This window comes from Lemur catta, chromosome 17, assembly GCF_020740605.2.
Source record: "Lemur catta isolate mLemCat1 chromosome 17, mLemCat1.pri, whole genome shotgun sequence".
NCBI lineage: Eukaryota > Metazoa > Chordata > Mammalia > Primates > Lemuridae > Lemur > Lemur catta.
In genome coordinates this window covers 37,344,746-37,366,145 of record NC_059144.1, presented here as the reverse complement: position 1 = coordinate 37,366,145, position 21,400 = coordinate 37,344,746, and the positions used below count along the sequence as shown (strand labels likewise).

Genomic DNA, 21,400 nt, shown 5'->3' with positions numbered 1-21,400 from the left:
TAGATTAGAGCCACTTTTATTAATGCTGCTTTGATGGTCAAAGAAACAGGCTTATTGGATAGACCAGTTTCTAATGAGGTCATTTTGTTAATTTAGTTACACAGTCTCCAGTATGTAGCTTAGACAACTCTGCCTCATTCCTTAGAATATCTCTTGTGACAGATGTTGTATCAATTAGCTATTGCCAAATAATACCCCAAATTTCAGTGGCACATGAAAAAAAAAAGCTTTTATTTCATACTCCTGGTTTGCAAGTAGGTTGAAGGGGCTCTGCTGTAGGCTGCAGGTCATCTGCGGCTTAGCAAAAGTTGGTCTGCTCCATGTGTTCATTTTGAGTCTATGCTGAAGGGGCAGTAGCCATCATAGTGACAACACAAGCACAATGGGCTATGCTGTAAGCCTCTGTCTGCCTCGTGTCTGCTAACATCCACTGGCCAGCACAAGGCGCACAGCCAAGCCCAAATCGAAGGGCATGGAAGTACACTCCATCCACCATGACGCCATGGCAAAACTATGGATATGTGCTCCTACTACAGAGAAGAATTGGGGCTAGTCATTTAATTTACAATAAATACGTTATGTCAAGCTGTCCAAGGCTCTACTAAAGACAAGACTTGGATAAAACTTGGACTTCTCTTTAGTGGAAACATTCAGGTACTGGGAGGAATAAACATCCTAGGACCTTTCAAATGACCTAGTTTAACTTTCTTTCTCATTCAGTCTCTGTTTGAATACCTCCATGGATGGGCTGCTCACTTTCTGCCTCTGAAGCAGTTTGTTATTGGGAACTGCCCTGATTGTTAGACCATTCTTTCCATCATCTCCCTTCCTGTGATCTGCATCTGCAGAGTCTGCCATTCCACGGCACCCTCAGTAGCAGAACAAAACAAGTCTATCCTGCAATCTGTATTGTAGCACACTCCTTCAGAGAAGAGAGTTACAATCTCTCTACCTCTTCTGATTTTCCTAGTTTACCTCCAACACCTTCCAGCCCCTCCATTTTCCACACCACCACCATCTCATCTCTCCTTGAGGATGAACCTTTGTGATTTGTTAAAACCTCCTTTATAAGGAATAAAACTGAACAATCTAGTTAAGAGAAGGAAAGAAATTCTATTATAAATCACTCCTCCTGCCTTTTGATATCTGGTTAAAGTCTTTTGTTGCTGAAGATGCAGTGGATTACAATGATGACAGTACTAATCATCATTTGCATTGTGGTTTACAATGTGTGGATTTCTTGCCCATGTATTGTTATTTACAATGACCCTACTGCAACGGAAGAATTCATATTGATCTCCAGTTCATGTGTGGGAATTTAGACCCAGAAAGGTTAACTTGGTTTAGAACAGGGACTTTAAACCGAGACCTTCTTATTCCAGAACATGTGTTTTTTTCCTTAATGCCAAAGCCATGTCTTAGTCATTGTTATTCTTCCCATAGGCTGGGTAAATTTTTTCTTGATTTTTTTTTTTTTTTTTTGGTAGGAATGAACTACCCTAGAAATTTGCAAGCGTTGCTAAGTTGATTCTTATCTGACTTATAAATTTGTCTTCTTGGAATTTCTAGACATTAAAGATGTCTAGAAACTCTTTGTGTGAGTTTTTTGTTGTTGTTTTTAAGGATTGCCCTAAGTTTCTTTTTAATTCTTTTGTTTCCTTGTGTGTACTCTATGTCTCCTCTTTGCTGTCTGCATTTTTAGCTTCTATAGAAGAAAAGCCTGGGCATGTCCATAGCGTGAATATGGTGCAGATAGCCTTGCATGCTTGACATTAGGCATAATGTTCCTCCTTTAGCTAGAAGTTAAACCATGTGCTCTACGGAAACCTGATAAAGGGAACTACCGCTTCCCCTCCTCTCCCACCCTGTATTTTCTCCTGGGCCTTAGAATTCAGCACAGTTTGAACCAAAGCTAGGACTCAACAGAAAGTCAGTGAGTGAAGATCAACAATGCTTTTCATGATTAATCAAAGACAGTATAGAACTAGAAAGGAGAACATCTGATTTTCCCTGAGGGTTTTAAACTGTCTGTATTCGTGTTTGGTAGGGAGAGCCACTTAGCATTTGTTGCCATGTTATCAGCCAGGCATACTAGACCCCATGTTCAGTCTTTTTCAAATCAGCCATTTATTGATGCATTGCTCAGAGGTGATGACCACTTAAGGAATTAGTCTCTTGTGATTGAGAGGAAGAGAGTGACGTTTCTAATAATTTCAAGTTTCCAAACCTTGAAACAATGTTGGTGACCAGCTCAGATCTGTACAAAAGAAATAATCGATTCCGGTAAGAATTATGGATTGGAAATGGCAGATAAACTTTCTGGATTTACCATAAGTCCACTAAACCCAGGGTATTCCATAAGCACCTATGTCCAACACAGTTTATCATTTTCTGGGCAATTCATCCCTAAAGAGACATGTCAAAACTAAAGAAATACTCCTTTATTTAAGAACTTGTGTTTCTGTTTCCTGTTGTGAGTTTCTAAACTCACTTTAAAAACGAGATAAGATTAGCATTGTTTCTTCATGCCAGGTGGTTGTTGAGGATGGTCAGGGTGTACCTGTTGAATACGTGGCCACGTGTCTTAGCAAAATCCAATTCCGTTGTATTTACTGAGCCTTCAAAGATAATGTGGTATTAAGTCAAGGTCCCTTCATGGCAATGGCAGGCTTCTCCTTCTGGAAGTGGATATAAACATGCCTTGGTTCATTTCCATATTCATCATTCATCCTTGTTCACACAAGTTATCTTTATTTCCTGTTTCTTATAACGTGGCTTATTTTTGAGAATGTAACAAATCCTCACCATCTCTTCCCCAAATCTCCATTTTCAAACTGCTGGGGCGTAGTAGGTGCTTGATGCATAAAAGCTCTAATTAAAACTATCAGTATAGCACGTGTGGTTGAAAAAAGGAGGGATTAGAAATATGGTCTATGCTGGGAACAGAGACAGGCGAATTTGTAATTTTGTTAAATCTGATAAAAACCCAGGTTTTCCTATATTTTAGAAGCAAAGCTTGGATATGGGCTAGTGGAGTTTAGATGGCAGTTCTTAGGTCTCCATGCAAGTGGAAATCAAAAGAAAGCAGGTGTAGCCATTCTCATATCAGATAACATAGACTTCAGATTGACAAGAGTGAAGAAAGACAAACATGGTCATTATATAATGGTAAAGGGAACAATTTATCAAGAAGACATAACAATCCTAACTATGCATCCAACACAGGTGCACCCAGATTCATAAAGCAAACCCTACTAGATCTAAACAAAGTGATAAACAGGAGTATCATAATTGCTGGGGACTTCAACACCCCACTGACAGAACTGGACGGCTCCTCCAAGCAGAAAATAAGTAAGCACTGGACTTAAACAGGACTCCAGAACAAATGAACATAACAGACATTTACAGAACATTTTACCCAAAAACTACTGAATATACATTCTTCTCAGCAGCACATGGAACATTCTCTAAGACTGATCACATCTTAGGCCACAAAACATGTCTCAACAAATTCAAAAAAATAGAAATTATACTGTGTATCTTCTCAGATCGTAGTGGAATAAAATTAGAAATCAACTCGAACAGAAACACTCAAATTCTACACGAAGTCATGGAAATTGACCTTTCGTTTCTAAATAGAACGACTCCACGGTGCATTTAAAATTCCATGTACTGTCTTATGCGTTCATCCATGCCGGATCTGCTGTAGAAAGGTGCTTCCGAACATACAGCCTTTAATGTTCCTTTACCTCCCGCTACAATATGTAACCAGCTTCCCCTTCAGAGTCTAAGAATCTTTTTTGACACTTGTAGGGAAGCTGTGACTGATTCCAAAATAAATAGTACCATAGAAATATAAAAGCTCCCATAAATAATGGGATATAATGCGATACAGCACACATTTACATGTCTAGTATAAACTCGAGATATTCAAAATACAGTGACTTTCAAATCAAAAATAAATTTAGGAGACATTTATGTTAGTTTTCCTTTCTGCCCAATATAAACATAGTTTTGAAGAATATCAGGAACTTTTCACACTGGATCCCAAGAATTCTACATTTCTCATGAAATTGACTTCGTAAAATAATTTTTAAAAATTATACTGCAGCAGTGATTCCATGGAAACATAATTTTTATTTATTTATGCTTTTTCCTCAGATCCCTGCCTTATATGTCTGTAGTTCATTTCTGTACACTCGTTAACGTTTCTTTCTTATGAAATCGGCGAGATTGAAGTAAACCGTAGTCAGGAATGATAGGGGGGGACTCTGGCAGTATTTTTAGTCCCCAACATGGTAAGTAATGGAGAGAGAAATGTCTTTCTTCTCAGCAAAGGATCCTGTTACACTTCACTGTCTAATCCCGATTGGAGCAGTAGCTCTTGTATCCAGTCTAGAACTGTTTGTTGAAGTACATGCAGATGCTGGTATGTAAGAGCTGTCCTAGATGAGATGAGCTATGTAAATATTACATGAGCTAGTCACTGTCAGATAACTGGTCCCTACTCAAATCAATTTCCCAGTGAAATTGTCAAAGGCAGGGATTTTTTTTTCTTTTTTGTAAAGAATGTATGAGCCTGAGCCTCCAGCAATTTTCCTTTCATTAGGGATCGATTTCACAATGGCACATTCTTAGAAATAGAGAACTTTCCAGTCACAAAATACCCATCATCCATTGGGCATAAAGTGCCCAGACTATCAGTTACAGTCTTATCCCATTTTAAAAATTGACTTTTAAAAAGAGAAATTTAAGGTAGCAAATCTACCTTTACAATATAATTCATCTAGCGTGGAAACACCAAATCTTTGCTCAAAACTTAATGCAGCTGAGAAAAACTAAAGGTCTTAGAAGTTACGAATCCTTGGTAAACATTATTTTGTATTCCCAGGACCCGGCCCCCTGCGTGGCACATAGTTGGTGCTCAGTAAAAGATACCACTGTTTGATTGTACATCCTCGGGGTGCCTATAGGAAAAGACATTTAGAAAGTCAAAGTTAAGTCTTCGGGGCTTAGCCAGGCAGTTGTGACCACAGGTCTTCCTCAGTAAAACTCATGACACTTAGGTAGCAGTGTACACGGTCATAGTTGTTCCTACTGAGTACCCCCAGCACAACTTTCTAATCCTGCCATAATTATCAGTTTACTTGTCAGAGTCTGCCTCTAACCTTAAGTCCCACAGAGCGGGGTGCTGCCCTATATGGGTTTCTGCCATATAATAGTTGGGATTTGATAAATATCATGCCTGTTTCCATAGAGGAGGAAACTGAGGCACAGAAAGGGTGAGTGACTGTTACTCCAAGACCAAGTCCCAGAGCCGGGACTGGGTTCTGAGTCTCCTCCCTCTCGCTTTCTGAGTCTTTGACGTGAACACCACCTGGAAGCCCAAGTCTGTTTTCTGTGACTACTTGGAGGGGGAAGCAAATAGAGTTCGAGTCTCGGTGCCAGGTGTGTTACACCTGTTGACGTTGTTCTCTACGCCTTCTTGAGAAGCCCATAGTTCACATGATCTTGAAAGATTCGAGTATTTAATTAGAGCTATCCCTCGGCAAAACTGTGAAAAACATGAAGTCTGCCTTTCAGATCTTCTTGCAGCAAATGTGTGTGACAACCAAGTGCCTCGAGTGACAAAAGTCCAGTAGATAGATTTGAAAGAATGGTAATAATGACCCCTCAGCAAGATTGTGTGATATTTAAGAATTTTTTTACTATTTACTCTTTCTAGTTGGTTGAAGAAAAAAGGTTGATTGCCTTCCTTCCTGCCTTTTGTCCTCCTCCTCTCGTAGGATGGAACCTGTAGCTCTACGGAGATGGCTCCTTGTTGCATTAGATGTGGTGTTGGCCTTTTGGTCCAACCAGTAGGGAGGGTTCAGGTTCCTCCTAAGCTAGAGCGATGGGTCTTTCCTTCTCAGCTAGTATTATCAGTTGCTAGTTGTTGCTTCGGGTCTCTGCGTGGCATTGTGCTCTGCCGAGGTCGTCCCTAGCTGCGGCGTGTTCCCTAACCCCATCTCCCAACACCCACACAGCACCAAATTGATTGCAGGAGAGATGGTGTCAGGTCTGGAAAAGAGATTATGTTACTACTTGAAAAATACTGTTATTAAGCACGACATAGAAGGGATCAGGGCTCAGGCAGCAGAGCAAGAACTTCCTGGTTAAACCATGCCATTTTTAGGTCGAAGACAAGTATGTTCTTATAAATAAAACCACTAATTTATTTCTCTGCCTTTTCACCTTTAAACAGATAAACTTATTTCATGTTTGAGAAAATGTCTACATTTAAAGTAATTTGGAAAGGGACCCTCAGTGAATTGTAAAGTCTTTAGTGGTACACATACTGAGAAATCCCCTTTTTGAGGGGAATTTCTTGATGTTTTTTGACATCAAGGACAGCTAAATGGGTATACCAATGCGGGAAACACTTAATTCTTCTTGTTTTGGGTGACCAGACACTCGGGGAGAAATTAAGATGTTCTAGCAGGCTTTGGTAGCTTCATATCATGCGAAAATGTTCACACTGCCAGCTGGATTGAAAGCATCCGTCTGAAACAAATCACGCGTCCCTGTCATCCTGCGGTCTGAGCTTCCTCACACACCGCTGGCTTGGGCCTTGCGTTTACACCTGGCTGAGGACCCTTGTGCCTGGAGAAAGGCAGCTTGTTGCCCACTGTTTTTTTTTTTCTGGCACATAAACGGGTTTCACTGCATCATCATGAAGTTAGAGTTTCTTAAAATCTGTATCTGTGTGAAATGTTCATTAGCTTAATTTATCTCAGATGGAGGAAACTTTTTTTATTTCAGCATGTTACGAGGGTATGCATGTTTAGGTCACATATATTGCCTTTGGCTCATCCAAGTCAGAGCTTCAGAATTATTTTAAAATTTCATGACAGCAATATAGTGTAGTGGTGACAGAATAGGCTCGAGATTAGCCTGACTTCAAGTCTTTGCTCTGCTCATTACCTCCATCCAGCGACCTCAGCCCTCAGTCGTGGGCCTCTCATCTGATTAATAGGTTTAATAATGGTTAATATTTCGTAGGGGAGATCGTAAAGGTTATTATGAGCCATGCATGTAAACTATTTAGCACAGGTCTTAGCGTATATAGTTAAGTATTCAATAAATGCTAACTGTAATTATGATTCTAATTATTTTATTACTGCAACTACTTCAGAAATGTATTTGATGTTGTCTGAAGTCCCAAATTAGTGCAAATAATAAGAATTGTTGAGAGATTTCCTCCCGTTCACACTCAAGAGAACTCATTTTGAAGATGTATTTTTTTCATAATGCCTCTTTCTCAAGCCCCTCTGGCTTCCCACCTCCCAGCCCGTAAATATTTGTCAGAGCCAAGTTGGTTATTTATCACAATACTTGGGATTTGTTTTAATTGTGGTTTAAAGAGCTTTTCGTACTACACTAGCTTATAAAAATGCCTAAAAGTTAAAAATGAAGTTAATTTGAATAAAACTTCCAGCTTTTGCAGGTTTATGTATAACCGTCGTAGTCTGTGGAGAAAGATGTTTGTCAGATGGTCAAGACTTTTCAGAAAGGAATCTAGTGTACGCTGATTTTTTTTTAAGTGAGGATAGGTAATCTGTCCTTGTTTTTACTTGTTCTTATAAATTGGAAGGAACTTCAAAGGCAAACAACATTCTACAGCGCTTTTGCCCTAACTTCTTAGAATGGTATACCTAAAGAAATAGTCTTCTGTTATGAGAGAGGCTTAGCATTTCTCTTTCAAAGGAAACCATCATTTTTCTAAATAAACTGCACTGATTTGATGCTCTTTTCTCTACTTGAAACACATTGTCTCCCTCCTACCCAAGCAGGGTATTTGCAGTGGAGTGATTTTGCTTTCTCTTTGTTCTCCCTATCTGATGTGCCTTTCATAGCGGATGGTTTCTCGCTCCTTGGGCGCAAATCCAGACGACCTGAAGAACCCAATTAAAATTAGTATCCCACGCTACGTCCTCTGTGGGCAAGGAAAGGATGAACACTTCGAGTTTGAGGTCAAGGTAAGCGTCCCTTCTTTACCCTTCTGGAGGAATGGAGGTTTGAGGCTTTGCAGTGCTTTCTCAGTCTTTTTTCCTACAAAAGGAAGTGAAGCTATAATATATGTGAATATCTTGTTTTGTGAGATACTGGTCCTGCCCTTCTTTAAACCAGTCTGTGAAACCCTAGCCTAGACTGTAACACATGGAGGGAAGTTATGTCCTAGAAGGTAGTGGTAGGTGGTGAGTCAAGACAGACCTGGAAGTTCTGCCATACACTAGCCCCACAGGTAGGGGACCAGCCACCCAGGTTGCCCAGGACTTTCTTAATTTCTGGCCTTAAAGTTTTACACCCTAGGAAACCCCACAGTCCTGAGCGAACCGGGACAGTTGGTCACCCTACCCATGAGCTTAGGCTCAGTTTTCTTATGTATAAAAAATGGGATTAATAATATTGATGTCACTGGGATAGCAATGCTTGTGAAGTGCTACGTCCAGTGGCTAGTATGTAATACACAAGAAATCATAACAGTTCCTATTATTACTGCTGCTGTTTTCATTGCTGTGGTTTCTATTATTAATTAGGAAGCTTTCCTCATCTGTTTCAGGTACTGTTTGATTTATACAAGTTTTCAGGAAGAGATATGCCTGTTTCTTTACGTAATGCCTTCCAAAATAATGACTTCATCTGATTTCTAATTTACTCCGTGGGCTCATCACACGTTATTAAAGGTTGTGGGCCACCACACCACCTCAAGGAATTAATGATAAATCGTACTTCTTCATTTTCAAAGACTAGCGAGGGTACTGATAGGAAATCCACTGGGGTCACCAATATTGTGCATGCACGAGGGTGTTGGTGGAGGTGGTCTTGTTCAGGTAAACACCAGACTAGGAATTTGGATGCTGAGTTCTGTAAACTTTGACACTCTGCTGTGGTTGGCTGAGTGGCCCTAAGTCATTCCGAGCCTCAGCTTCCTCATTGGTAAGATGAAGAAATTGGACAATTATAGTGGTCTCCAAATTTTGTCTTACCTGAGAAGCACATTTGTTGAAAGAGTGTCTTACTCAGAAGGACGCTGTGAAGGGGAGAGGAGCCTGGAGCTGCCGCACAGGGGTGAGGTGGGGGGAGGGAAAGAGGGAGGCTCAACAGCCCTGCCCACCTCTCCCACCCCTGGTGCATCCCAGGGGAGCCCCAGGCTCTGGGGTTCCCTCCTTTCAGGAATGCACACTCATTCACTCTTCCTGAGGAAGCAATGTAAATAACTTCTAGCTAATCAGGTTTTTAGAGTTTTGTTTCTATATACTGAGTTTTCCTTTAAAAGAAAAAAACTTGGGCATTAATTTATATATTTGAAGTTTTTCTTGACCAGAGAATGATGCCTGTGTGTCTTTAACTCCACTGATCAGATTCTGTGGTTTCTTGTTTAAATATGTCACATACCTGATCCAGTACTCCCCACTGCCCCCAACCTAATTAATCCCTAATTCCTGGTCGGATTTTTTTTTTTTGCATTTGTTCCCAACCATTCTCAATTGTGTATGTGTGTATCCTTGTGTGTGTGTGTATCTAGTTCCATTTGTACATACATGTAATATTAGCTACATATATAAAAACAATTGCTGGAGCTGTGTTTTTATTATTTCCATATTTTTGAATTAGGGATAAAGAATGGCTTCCACTAGCTCAGAATTATTAATAGAATTCTCCAATGCATAGCACTCACAGCAATGAAGGACATGCAGTGATTTTAATTAGTACATGGACGTTTTACTTTCACAGATAAATGTGTTGATAAAATAGCTATTAAATTGATTTCACATATAGGATTTAGATAAAGAAGGTAATTGATTTTTTAAAAACTGTTGATTTAAATAAAAATTACAAGCAAATAATAATCCAGGTGGTGTGCAGATCTGGCCAAAATTGTGAAGATGCTACTGTCAAAGCAAGTCAGAGAAACCAAATACAGAAAATTATGAGAGGCCTTTGGGAATCCAGGCTTTCACTTCAAAATATATAAAAATCCAAATCCAAAGAGTTCTGCTTCCTTTGAATTTATGAAAGCAAGTTCTGAAATCATGTCATTGTTGTGCTTCCTTTTTCTGCTTATCCTATGTGCTGTAATCATTAGCACCAGAAATGTACTGTTAGTATTAGCGGGAGAATTCCTAGTTCTCCTTTTAGGCCGAGTCTCCTAATGCCCACCGAGGGCCTCTGCCCCATGTGGATGCCCTGTCAGAGAGAGATCAGGGCCCAGTACTAGAAACAAACATGCCTTAAGCAAAACAAGCCAGCCTAGCTCCAGGCAGAGACATATTAACAGTTCTGGGTGCCCTAGCATCCTGCCCAGCCTCCTCCAGGTAACCCCAACAAGTTACTCAACCTCATTGTGCCTCATCTGTAAAATGGGAATAATAAAACCCAGCTGACTGGGTTGGTGTGGGGAGTATGTGAGTTTATGTCTGTAAAGTATTTGAAACAGCTCCTGCCACATACTAAGTGCTGGGTCAGTGTTTGTTATTAAAAAGAAATAAAAATTAAAAAGGTTTAGGGAATGAGTGAGATAGTACCCTTGAGATCTACTCAGTGACTTTTGATATGCGGTTGTGTCTTTATGAGAGTTTTGGGTTTTGATTTTTTTTTTTCTTTTTTGTTGTTGGTTCCCCCTCAGCGTTGTGAATTTAAAAGCCAAGTTTGCCAAACTTTTCCATCCATGACCTGGATATTTCATGTATAGGTCCTTTTTTCTAAAACAAACGGTCACACTAATGATAATATTCTGGCTACTACTAAATTCTTCTCTTGGTGAACCAGTGGCTTTAAGAAGGCCCAGGTAAAAAGCATTATTTTTAAAAGCAACTATTCTTTTTAGTTTTATGCTTTTTAAAGGAAAATCTGATATTAACGTATACAGATATATTGCACTTTATCCTTCAGAAAAATTTTTACTGCTTCTCTTTTAAAAAATCGATTTTTGTTTCTCATCATCTCCCGTGATGGTCTTGAAAGGTTGTCTGGGGTCCTGAGAGCACACAGCAAGGCACCTTGCCCTCTGTGACCAGCAGAGCAGGGTCTGGACGCACCCTGGTGTAGGACCCCTGTTCACCGTGTAGCTTGCTGGTGTCACCGCCAGCTTATTTTGGAGCCCCGCTGGTTTGTGTGAACACACAAGGGCCGACTCGGTGTGAGTCTGCACTCAGACCTGAGAGCCCGGGCAGCAGGCAGCAGGCAGCAGTGTGGCTGCTGGGCTCTTCCCTTTGTCGTCTCCCCCTCGCCCTTCTCACCCCCTCTCCTTCCTGCCCTTTTCTGCCCACCCTTTCTTAGGTCGGCTTTATCTCACTCATTGAAATCATTCCTTCTTCCCGGCCATTTTCATTTTAATTCCCAATTTGGTAGCTCCAACGTGGTCTGTTCATGGTCAGATGCAGTAGTCAGGAGCCCGTTAAGGGGATGCTCCAGGAGGGTACCGGGTGTGCAGCATCGGGGCAAGGCAGGGAGACAGCTGGGCCCCCCAGACGCTCATCGTCAGATCTCTGATGGGTCCTAAGAGGTTTCCATCACTGGTCTTTAAAATGAGATTAATAGAGCTTTTCATTAAACTAAATTTAATATTCATTAAAATATATTGAATTCCAAGGGACTGTCTTTCATACCTGCTTTATTTGGGGGGATTAAAGACAACTTTCTTTTATGAAATAACTGTGAAAATAGGTAAGTAAATAGGTTTTGGTTGTTGGGTCTCATTAGATTTATTGAATCAACTTTGTTGAGGCATAATTTACATACAATGAAATGTACACATTTTGTTTGATGAGTTTTGACATCATCATACATGCAGATGACCAAACCCACACTGAGATTTAGAATTTTTCAGTCACTCCAGAAAGTTCTCTGGGCCCTTTGCAGCCAACGCGCAGAGCCAGCCCCCAGGCCAGCGCTGATCCATCCTCTGCAACCAGAGAGTAGTTGTGTGTGTTGTAGCACACCGTGGAATCAAGAGGTGTTTATCTTCCGTGGCTGGCTGCTTTCATTTAACATGGTATTTTGGAGATTCATCCATGTGCTTGAGTCTAACAGTAATTTGTTTTTTATATGCCTGAATAGCATCCCACTGTATGGATATATCATGATTTGTGCATTCCTTTCCCTCTTGTTGGTGTTTGTTTTAATGTTCCTCCATGTTGCTCCCCGTCCTCTATTTTACTGATCCTGGAGGACACGTGCCTAGGAACCCCTTGGTGTCGGTTCCCGTGACCCTTGAGGCTGCACCCTCCCGTGGGTCCTAATAGCACATCCTCCCGGGACTGTGTCCACAGACACGTAAAGGGATGCCCGTCCTGCCGACTGACGACAGAGACAGGGCAAAGACGCTGAGGGGGTGCTGGTCTGGCTTCTCTCTGAGAAGGGCACGCTCGGGGCTGACCACTGCTGCATGTCACCAGCTGGTCAGCAGGACGGATCTGTGAAACTCGTGCTTGCGCTCGGCTGTGTCTACCACAGATCATGCCGCTAACCGGATGGCGGCAGTTCCCTGAGAACCCCCGCCTCTCATGCCTTATCGTCACTGATACGTGAAATCACTTCCACTGCACTGTGCTTGCCATTTACAGTTAGCTGGGCCCAGAGTGGGTGAAATTTAATTTTTAAGTTACATTTCAGCATAATACAAAACTGGGAAATCTATGGTTAAGGCTAACAGCAGCTGTCATAGTCTTATGTCATAGAAATAAGCTGGTGTTTCCAGCACTGTGTTAAATTCCTTGCATTTAACTTACACATCAACATGCTAGCATAAAGAAATAAGGCAGCACGGGTATATGTTTTAATATTTTGTTTCCTGCGAGTTTCTATTCCTGCAAACAGTGGCATTAATCTGTACAAAAGGGTGCTCGTCTCCTTTCTGAAGTGCTCCTCTGCACTAGGGCCCCCTTTTCCATCGTGTCACCTGGGTTACTCCCTTCCCTTCCCTGCTGAGGTCACAGCTCATGGTCTCGTGCTTTCAGCCCGGCTTTGTTCAGTCACTGTCATGTCTGTTGCTGGCGTCCCCTGTCGACATGAGCTCCCGAGCCCTCGTCAGTCTTGCGCAGTGCGGATGCCCCGGCCCCCATGCGGTGCCCACCTGGCCATGGCCACCCAGCAGATTACTCAGCCATATGACGCTCGCAAGCCAGTCACGAGTTGTTCTCATTGGGCGCAGCCTGTCCAGAGCTGCAGGATGACTAAGTGACCGTGTGCCCTTTGTCAGCCTGGCCCCACGTGCCCCGTCTGCAGTGACGGAGTCAGTCCTGCCCCTCGCTCTCCCTCGCAGCGCGGTCGGCGGGCTCTTACTCACGCAGGCGGAGCGCGGGCGCATCGGGCTTCTTGATTGTGTCTGAGTCAAGGTTGCCTGTCTGTCTTACCTCGCTCTCCCACCTGCCCTGCTGCCCTCCCAGTGCTGCCCTGCGCACACCAGCACGCACCACCCGCAGACTAGCTTTGTTTTGTCTTCTGTGGCCCCCACCCGCCCCCTGGACGTTGTCCTGGCCGCCTGGGCGCTCTCTAGCCGCTTGCTCGGGGAGGCAGGTGTCCCATTGCTGTCTTCTCTGAGGAGCCTTCTGGCATCCCGGCCACCCTCCCCTGTCCACTCACGCTGGGCTCCCGCGTACTGTCCCGTCACCCGGCCTCTCTGAGTGTCATTCCTGACGGATCTGTAGAGGCACCGAGTTTGCAGCCTCTCTTGAAGAAAGGGAACTGACATCTATCAGGCATTGTCTTCACCTCAGGCATTTTGCCAGCCATTTCCACAAATATGGAAAATGTACCAAAATGGGGCTATTGTTCATATTTCACAAATTAGGAAATTATGAATGACTTGCTCAAGGCCACACAGCTAGTAAGTAGGTCCAGGTACCAAATGTCCATGTCAGGTCTCAGTCCATTAAGCCATAACTGTTTCCTTACTTACTCATTTTAATGTACCTTCCAAATATCACAACTTTCTGTACTTTCAGAAGTTGAGGCCGTATTTCAGTGTTGCCCTGACATAGTGGCCACCTCGAAATCCTTGCTTATTTTCAAAATTTACTGTTATTTTTCTGTGTGTTTTAACTTTTTGTTTTGAATTCTGACCAAGTCCCAGGCACTCTGTAAATTGGAACAATTGTTAAGGCTTTGACAAATCTGGAGAGTTTAATGGCAGATAGACCTGCCAGGAAGCACGAAGAAGAAATGCCCAGAAAATTTGCAGTTTGGGAGTTGAAGCAATCACATTTACAGTCAGAGAAATTTCTCTGTATTTGGCAGGACAGAAATAAAAGCCATTGCAGTCTATTAGATAAACTATGCACACATACATCTTTTGGAAATACTTACTCCCAACTTGATAGACTATAAATGTTCAGAAAGAGTAGTGTGTTGACGTCTGAATCTGTGCTTATTAGTAGCTTGATAGATTACCTCCCTGCATGTGTATTAGCGCAGCTGAGACAAATGGAGTGTTGTATGTGCCCTGGTCCATCCAGGTTCACATCTTCAGTTTGTGTACTATTTTAAAACATAAATAGCAAGTGAGAGAAATTACATTAGGGCTTGAAGAATCATATTTTACCCTAAGTTCTTTTTTTTTTTTTTAATTTAAGCACCCTTCCTATCTCTGTACGAACTTCGTCTTCTACTGAAAAATGAAGAAAAAACGTTGTTTTTCCTTCCTTGATTTTTTTCACACAAACCAGCTGATCTTTTCTATTGCCCTCACTTGGACAGTCATGTTGATCGTCACAAAGTCAATACCGCACATGTGAGAAATGACTAAGGAGACATGAGGTTGAGTCACAAGCACAGAGGAGTAGTCATCACCTTATGATCATATCTTGAATTTCCATTTTGCCCAAATTTATATTTTTCTCCTAAAATACCTTAATATTCCTTCTTAATATTCCTTCTTCCTTGGTTTCAGAATTTTGGGAGTTTTATATCTGTTCCTAGCATAAAATTTGTTTCAAAATAAGTCACAAAATAGTTTGAACTCTGCTTTTTGCAGTTGCTACCTACAGATACCTTCACCTTTTAGTAGTGGATGATGTTAGACCTTTCCTCTGGAATGTGGTCCCAGCGCCAGGAGTTGCCGTTTATTGAGTGTCCAAGCACTGTGCCTAGGTCTCTTCACAATTTTTTTTTTAGTTCATGTGTAGGTTAGGTATCATGAGTGTATTTTACAGATGAAGAAATCGTGACCTGAAGGAATTTAATAATTTAGCCAAAGTCACAGCTAATAAGTGACTGGGCTAAAGTCAGAATCCAAGTCTGTGTCATTCCAGAGCTTTTTATTATGTCATTCTCTCGTGATAACTGGTAGGGACTTTACATTCCTCACCTTGCCTCTGAATATCTGGGTAATTTAAAGGAAGATTGCTTAGGCTGTCATTCTCGTAATTTCCCACAATTTTAAAGTAGAATAATTTTTCCCATTTCTTGCCTGCTTCGCAGACATTTTAGGGGACAGGAGAAGCACTTCATCAGTAATGATCTTAGATTTGAAAGGCCTCCATCTTCTAGAATCTTAGGGCCTTCATACATTCCGTCAAATTTACCTTCAGACTGCCCTTTAAGGTAAGTATGCTAAAATAAGCAGTATTACCACCAATTTGAAGGTACTGAAATTGAATCACGAGGAAGACGTTGTTTCTGGTCACTGTGGAAGGCTGGATTTGGGCTGGCTAGAAAGCCCCGTTTGATTTAGCACCACTTCATAGTTACCTAGAGTACGAGTATAATTTGGGAGTTGATTACTGGGCTCATTTCTTCATTGCACACCAGATTCAGACCAGGTTCACAAGCCCAAGGGCTGGAGGCACTTTCTGTACTTGTCAGTGATACACTTGCAAAGCAGGATGTCTGGGATTTCTCTCGATAATATGGCTGTAGAATCTTACTTGCATGGGTCTCCTACTTTCAGGAATCTTCATTCTCCAAGCCCCATACACTTCCCATCCGTGTTACTGACAGACAGGGGCAGATCTAGGATTGGGGTTAGATTCTTCTTTGCTTGCACAGTGCACTGTGTTTAGGACCAGGCTCCTCCCCTGAGGCCCAGCTTCTTCCTTCAGCTGCTGTTGAGACAGAATTTCTGCAGTTGGTTGAGTTGCTAGTTTGCAGGGCCCACTGCAATGCAAAGGGGATGCCTGCTTGGTTTAGGAACTCCTTACACAGCTGTGGACATGGGCCACATGGCAGCTGTTCCCTTGCCTTCAGTGTCCCTGGATGGCTGCTGACACAGTCTCTTCCTTTGTGCCCACCTAGCTGCAGAGCTCCACTCTCCCTTGGGTTCCCCAGAAACAGAGGCATGCAAATGTTACTGAAGTTCCCTAAGGGAGCCAGAGAAGGGGGTACATTGTCTCAGAGCAGGTAACCTTAAATACCCCATGAGACAATTGTGTTCTCCCCAGAGCACCAGCCTTTCCATTCCGGCTCCCTCAGTATTCCAGGGAGCTCCAACCACCACCCCCTTATTAAGGCAAGAAACTCAGCTCCAGCCCACATGCTCACCCTTTGTCCCCACCTGCTTACCCAAATGACCCTGACATTCAGAAACAAGGGACTCTTGGGTTAATAGGGCCCACCGTCTTACAGGCAATTTAGAGACCACCTTTTGTTTTTCAGTGTGTCTTTTAGGAGCTGCATACCTACATACCCCCAAATTGCTTTTCCCAGTGTTTCTTCTAAATCAGTTCTCTCTCCAAAAGGGATTTGATAAATGACATTTTTTTTCTTTCTTTGCCTTCCAATTTTCCTTCTTCCTCATCTCCTCTAATGCCTACTTTCTAACAAGTTTGAACAGTTACAGATAAGTCGGAAAGGGACTACAATGCAGGTCTATCTATCATCCACGATAGAAAAGGTAATAGGAAAGTGTTCATTAAAAAGAGGCTCTGAGCTCCACCATCTCCATTATTCATTTTTTTATTATTTCACAAATATTTGTTTGGTATCTGTAATATAATTTTTGTTAAAGAAAAGACCATGCTAGAAGCATACTGAGGAACAGAAAAGATGAATAAGCAATTCACATATTCAAGGGACTACTAAGTGGGGGAAGAGAAATGTGTATGGAAAATAGAGCAGCCCAGAGCAGGGGCTCACAGGGGGAAGCACGAGCACTTCCAGGTGGACTTAGGTTTTTGTTTGCTTGAGAATGATGGGTGGGTTTCAGTGAGCGGAGATGAGAGAAGAGACATTCTGGGCAACAAACACTGAAGTGATGAGTTGAGAATAGGAAGCAGTTCAGTTTGGGGTTAACCTCACAGAGGGGCTTTCCTTTCAAGTAGAAGTGAATAAGGAAAATAGATGAAGAGGTCTCAAAGGGAGGAGAATGAATGTAGCCACAGCATCATTTTCAGATATGCTGAAAGGATACTTAGGGAGTTGATCTTGGGTGACCCTCATCATCTCAGTAACCCAAGATCATTGTCTGTGAGGACTGAAAATCTGGAACATTTTGAAACACTCATCACAGAGAATGTACTTGGGAAGGATTTCCAAGTAGGAGTGACTGCTGAGCTCAAATAGCATCTGTGTCACGTGACTGTGTTGCCTTCCTTGGAGGCTGTCTCCGTAGTGCTGGACAGCACAAAGGAGAGAAAGCTGACCCCACAGGCTGCCTGATTTGGGGGGTTATTCTCATCGGCCCCACCAGAAGGTCTCGGGAGCCAGAGACTTTGAGGTGCCGGTCCCGCAGTGGCACCTAGAATCCAGCCTGCGAGTGAGTGAGTGAGGAGAAGAAAGATGAGCTAGGAGACCAGGGGGAGGTCACAGTGAAGACAGCCAAGCAGATTCAGCACTCGGGGGGTGCACATGCCTATCAGGAATCAGAAAGCACCGGCACTGTCTGTTCTCAGAAGGATTCGGTGATGGCAGAGGTGGATCAGGACAAGGAGTAATCAGACAGCAGGCTGTGATCTCTATGGGATGTTGCTGTGATTAATGGGGTGTTAGCTTCCATTACCATCTCTGGCTTAATTCCATTTGCAACAGTTGTGTGAGAGATTTTAATTAAATCTAATGCACTAATGCCTGTTACTACACAGATTCATGCATTTGAAATATATTTCATGTTCTCTCAAACTTGTTGATAGTGGCTGCTTAAAACATTGAGTTGAATCAGTTAATGCATTAGATTCTGCCATATGCAAACAGTGGGACTTTCCTGTTTTCCTTCCTTCATCTTCTACCACCAGCCATGGCTTACAGTAGAGGTGCCTAAACGTTTTTAATCACTCATGCCTGTCGGTTAAAAAGTTATTGAGCAGGCACACCCAGTATATCTATTGTTATTTATTTAGAAAGCGTAACATTTCCTCACTATACTTATTTTTATTATAACATTTATTATTTATTATAACACTTTCAGAAGTGGAGATGTAAATAAGAGAAAAAGAAATAGAAATTCTAGTAGTTTCTTTGCACACCTCATGGATCATCTTGCCTCTTCCATTTTGGGAACCACCAGCTTGGATAATATGTATTAATTTTCATTTTCATTTCTATAATGTGTAAGGAGATTTTAATTAAACTTTATGCATTAATGCTTATTACTATACATTTACTGTACATACATTTGGAATATATTTCCTGTTTCTTCAAACATGTTCGTAGTTACGTTGCTGCATAAGACTTTATTTTACAAAAACCTGACAGAACTTTTTAATATATGTTAGATATTAAACCATTTCCTCTAAACCATTGGTAATGCGATGATTTTTTAATATATAATTGAGGTAGCTCCCCCAGATGTTGTTAAAAAATAAATATTATTAAAGAGAAGTAACTGCTTAAATGGGAGCCAGTTGGAGTATTTTTCTTTGAATGACAAACTGTTGATTCTCCTCCTTACACAGATACACACACAACCAAATATATACTGACAACAGATCTTAAAATTGACAATCTTTAAACCAGCAAAATATGTACATAACATAAATTTTTGGAAAGCACTCAGTTGAGAATTGTTTATAAGTAAACACAGTCCATCTCAAGGACATGTTTATGGTGTTTAAGAAGTGCTTGATCATTTTATGGCCCAGAAGAGATGGATTTGTATCAGCAAGACCATTCAGAGAGAGAGAGAAGTAATGAATTTGCTCCTCAAAGATACGTGGTAATGATGCCTTGCGTTCTCAACATTAAAGAAAATAATTGAGTGTTTTGATCTGAGTTATTTGCTGTACTGATCTTCTGTCCCTCCTGTCTGCATCAGCTCCCCGTTTCATACCCTGTAATAGATGTTTTGCCTTTTTGTGGTTGTTTTTCACCAAACTTCCCACAAGCAGATGCTCAGCTCTAGGCGTGGTGTCTTTCCGTTAGAAAGAAGGGATGTGATCATTGTGCTATGCAGTGATCGCACGTGTGGTTTCCTTGCCCACCACTGCCGGGTTGGTTGCTGATATTCTTTATTCTTTGTCACCATTGTCCTTTGCTTGTTTACATGTTGATAGACAATGGGGGATTTTAATGTATTATATATAAAGTGGGAAGGTTGAGCCTTTCTAATCCCTGTATTTAACCTCAATTCTGGTGAATCTCAAGGGTGAAGAATTTGGAAATTTGTCTTATGCCTCACTGTAAACTCGTGTTATGAATATATTGAGAATATACCATCTTCTCAGTGTAGTTTTTTTTTTTAAAAAGTTGCACTATTGTGGCTAATTCAAACAATCTTTGATTCAGATGATTCAGTGAGACTCCAGAACAGAATAACTGCTACCAAGACTCCAATAGGCCTTGTTGTCCATTTTGACCAATCTGGGCCAAACCCAAATTCTTAGCTAACTGGAAAAGCAAAATAATCTTAAGTACATCTCTCAGAAAACTACCAGCATCTGCCATGGTACCGGGCATGTGGTAGGAGCTCAGTAAATGTTTATCTCTACCATGAGAGTCCACCCACCTCCACCCCAGTTAACTACCCAAGGCAGATGCCCTCGGAGGCTTAAAATCTCATGGGGTAGAGAGACATATAATTAATATTATACAAATTAATTAGTGCAACATTAATTGTGTCATTAATATCCTGTGATGTGTGCTCTGATCATGGTGTGAACTAAGTGCTAAGGAATCGTGGAGGGGAGGGAATAAGTGATTCTTCCAGGGAGGAGGGAGTTGGAGTGGAGGTGCTGCCCAGGGAGGAACTGTGGTTTGCATGCCACCATGGGGGCTGAGCAGCAACTCTCCAGTTGCAGAAGGGGGTGTGTGGTGAAGAGGCCATTCAAAAGGCCCTTCGGAAGACCCATAAATATGTCATATTTCTGTACCGACAAGTTGTCTGGAGTGTGAGATTTTTGGTTAACTGGGGGCTGGGGTGAGCAGTGCAGCATGGGGTTAGCCTGGCAAAGGCCCTGAATGCCATGCTAAAGGCTTGGGCCGGGGAGGCCATGGAACAATATCTGATTTTTGGAGCAGCAGCACTACCAGTGGTTTGCAGCAAGGATGCTCAGACCTTAACCTGCATCAGAAGGTTAAAGACCTGGAGTGTTTGTTAAAACACAGATTGTTGCTCCCCCCACACCTCATGGTTTCTGATTCAGTAGCTGTGGGTGAGACTTCAGAGTGTGCCTTTCTAACAAGTTCCCAAGTGAAGGTGATGCTGTTGGTCAGGCTTCCCATTTGGAGAACCATTGGTTTAGACAGTAAAATCAAATGCCGAGGGTAGAAGTCGCTGAGATCTGTATACGAGTTTATAAAAATATCAAGTAAGAGATGAAGCAAAAAAAAAAAAAAAAATCACTACCCAGAATAGGCCAATGAAGATCTTCATTGTTCAACATTTTTTAGAACTTAACCTCAGCATTTCAGTTTACTGTCTAAACCAACAGCATCCCCTTCACTTGGGAACTCATTAGAAAGGCACATTCTGAAATCTCACCCACATACCTACACAGTGTTAATGGTTCCAGAGAGTCCTTCCCTGTCCATTAATGATGGGACTCCTGGAGTCACCATAGTAACACACAGACAGAGGTCCCTCTGATACCTTTACTGACCTCAATAGGCCCAGTTCAAAAGTATACAATAAGTCCTTACTTAACGTCATTGATAAGTTCTTGGAAACTGTGACTTTGAGTGATGCAGTGCATGGCAGGTCCTCAAATAACATCATTATGTTCAACATCATGTTGTTACAGCATTGGTAAGAAACAATTGGTTTCATTATACGTTGTTTCACTTAAAATCACCATGGTATGTAACTCTTCTAAGGTCCAGTGACCAGGATGTAAAAATCCCAGCTCTCCTAGAGCTTATGTTCTTGTGGGGGAGAGAGACAAGAAACTACATACATTAGTAAACCCAGACCATGTTAGGTCATCAGAAGTGCTCAGTATAAAACTAGGGAGGAAGAATAAGTCGTGTTGAATGGGGAAAGGGGATGCCA

At 41.9% G+C, this 21,400-nt stretch overlaps 1 protein-coding gene across 5 annotated transcripts in view; it reads left to right on the top strand.

Moving 5' to 3' along the window:
• Positions 1–21,400, top strand: part of KIF16B (kinesin family member 16B) — a 238,543-nt gene that overhangs the window by 169,748 nt on the left and 47,395 nt on the right. For 4 of the 5 annotated variants that reach the window (XM_045528143.1, XM_045528140.1, XM_045528142.1 and 1 more), the window contains one exon: positions 7,896–8,018. The exons of the other annotated variant lie outside the window; for it this stretch is intronic. In XM_045528143.1, coding sequence (XP_045384099.1) covers positions 7,896–8,018 — 123 coding nt within the window. The remainder of the gene's footprint in view (positions 1–7,895; positions 8,019–21,400) is intronic. 5 annotated transcript variants of the gene reach the window in all.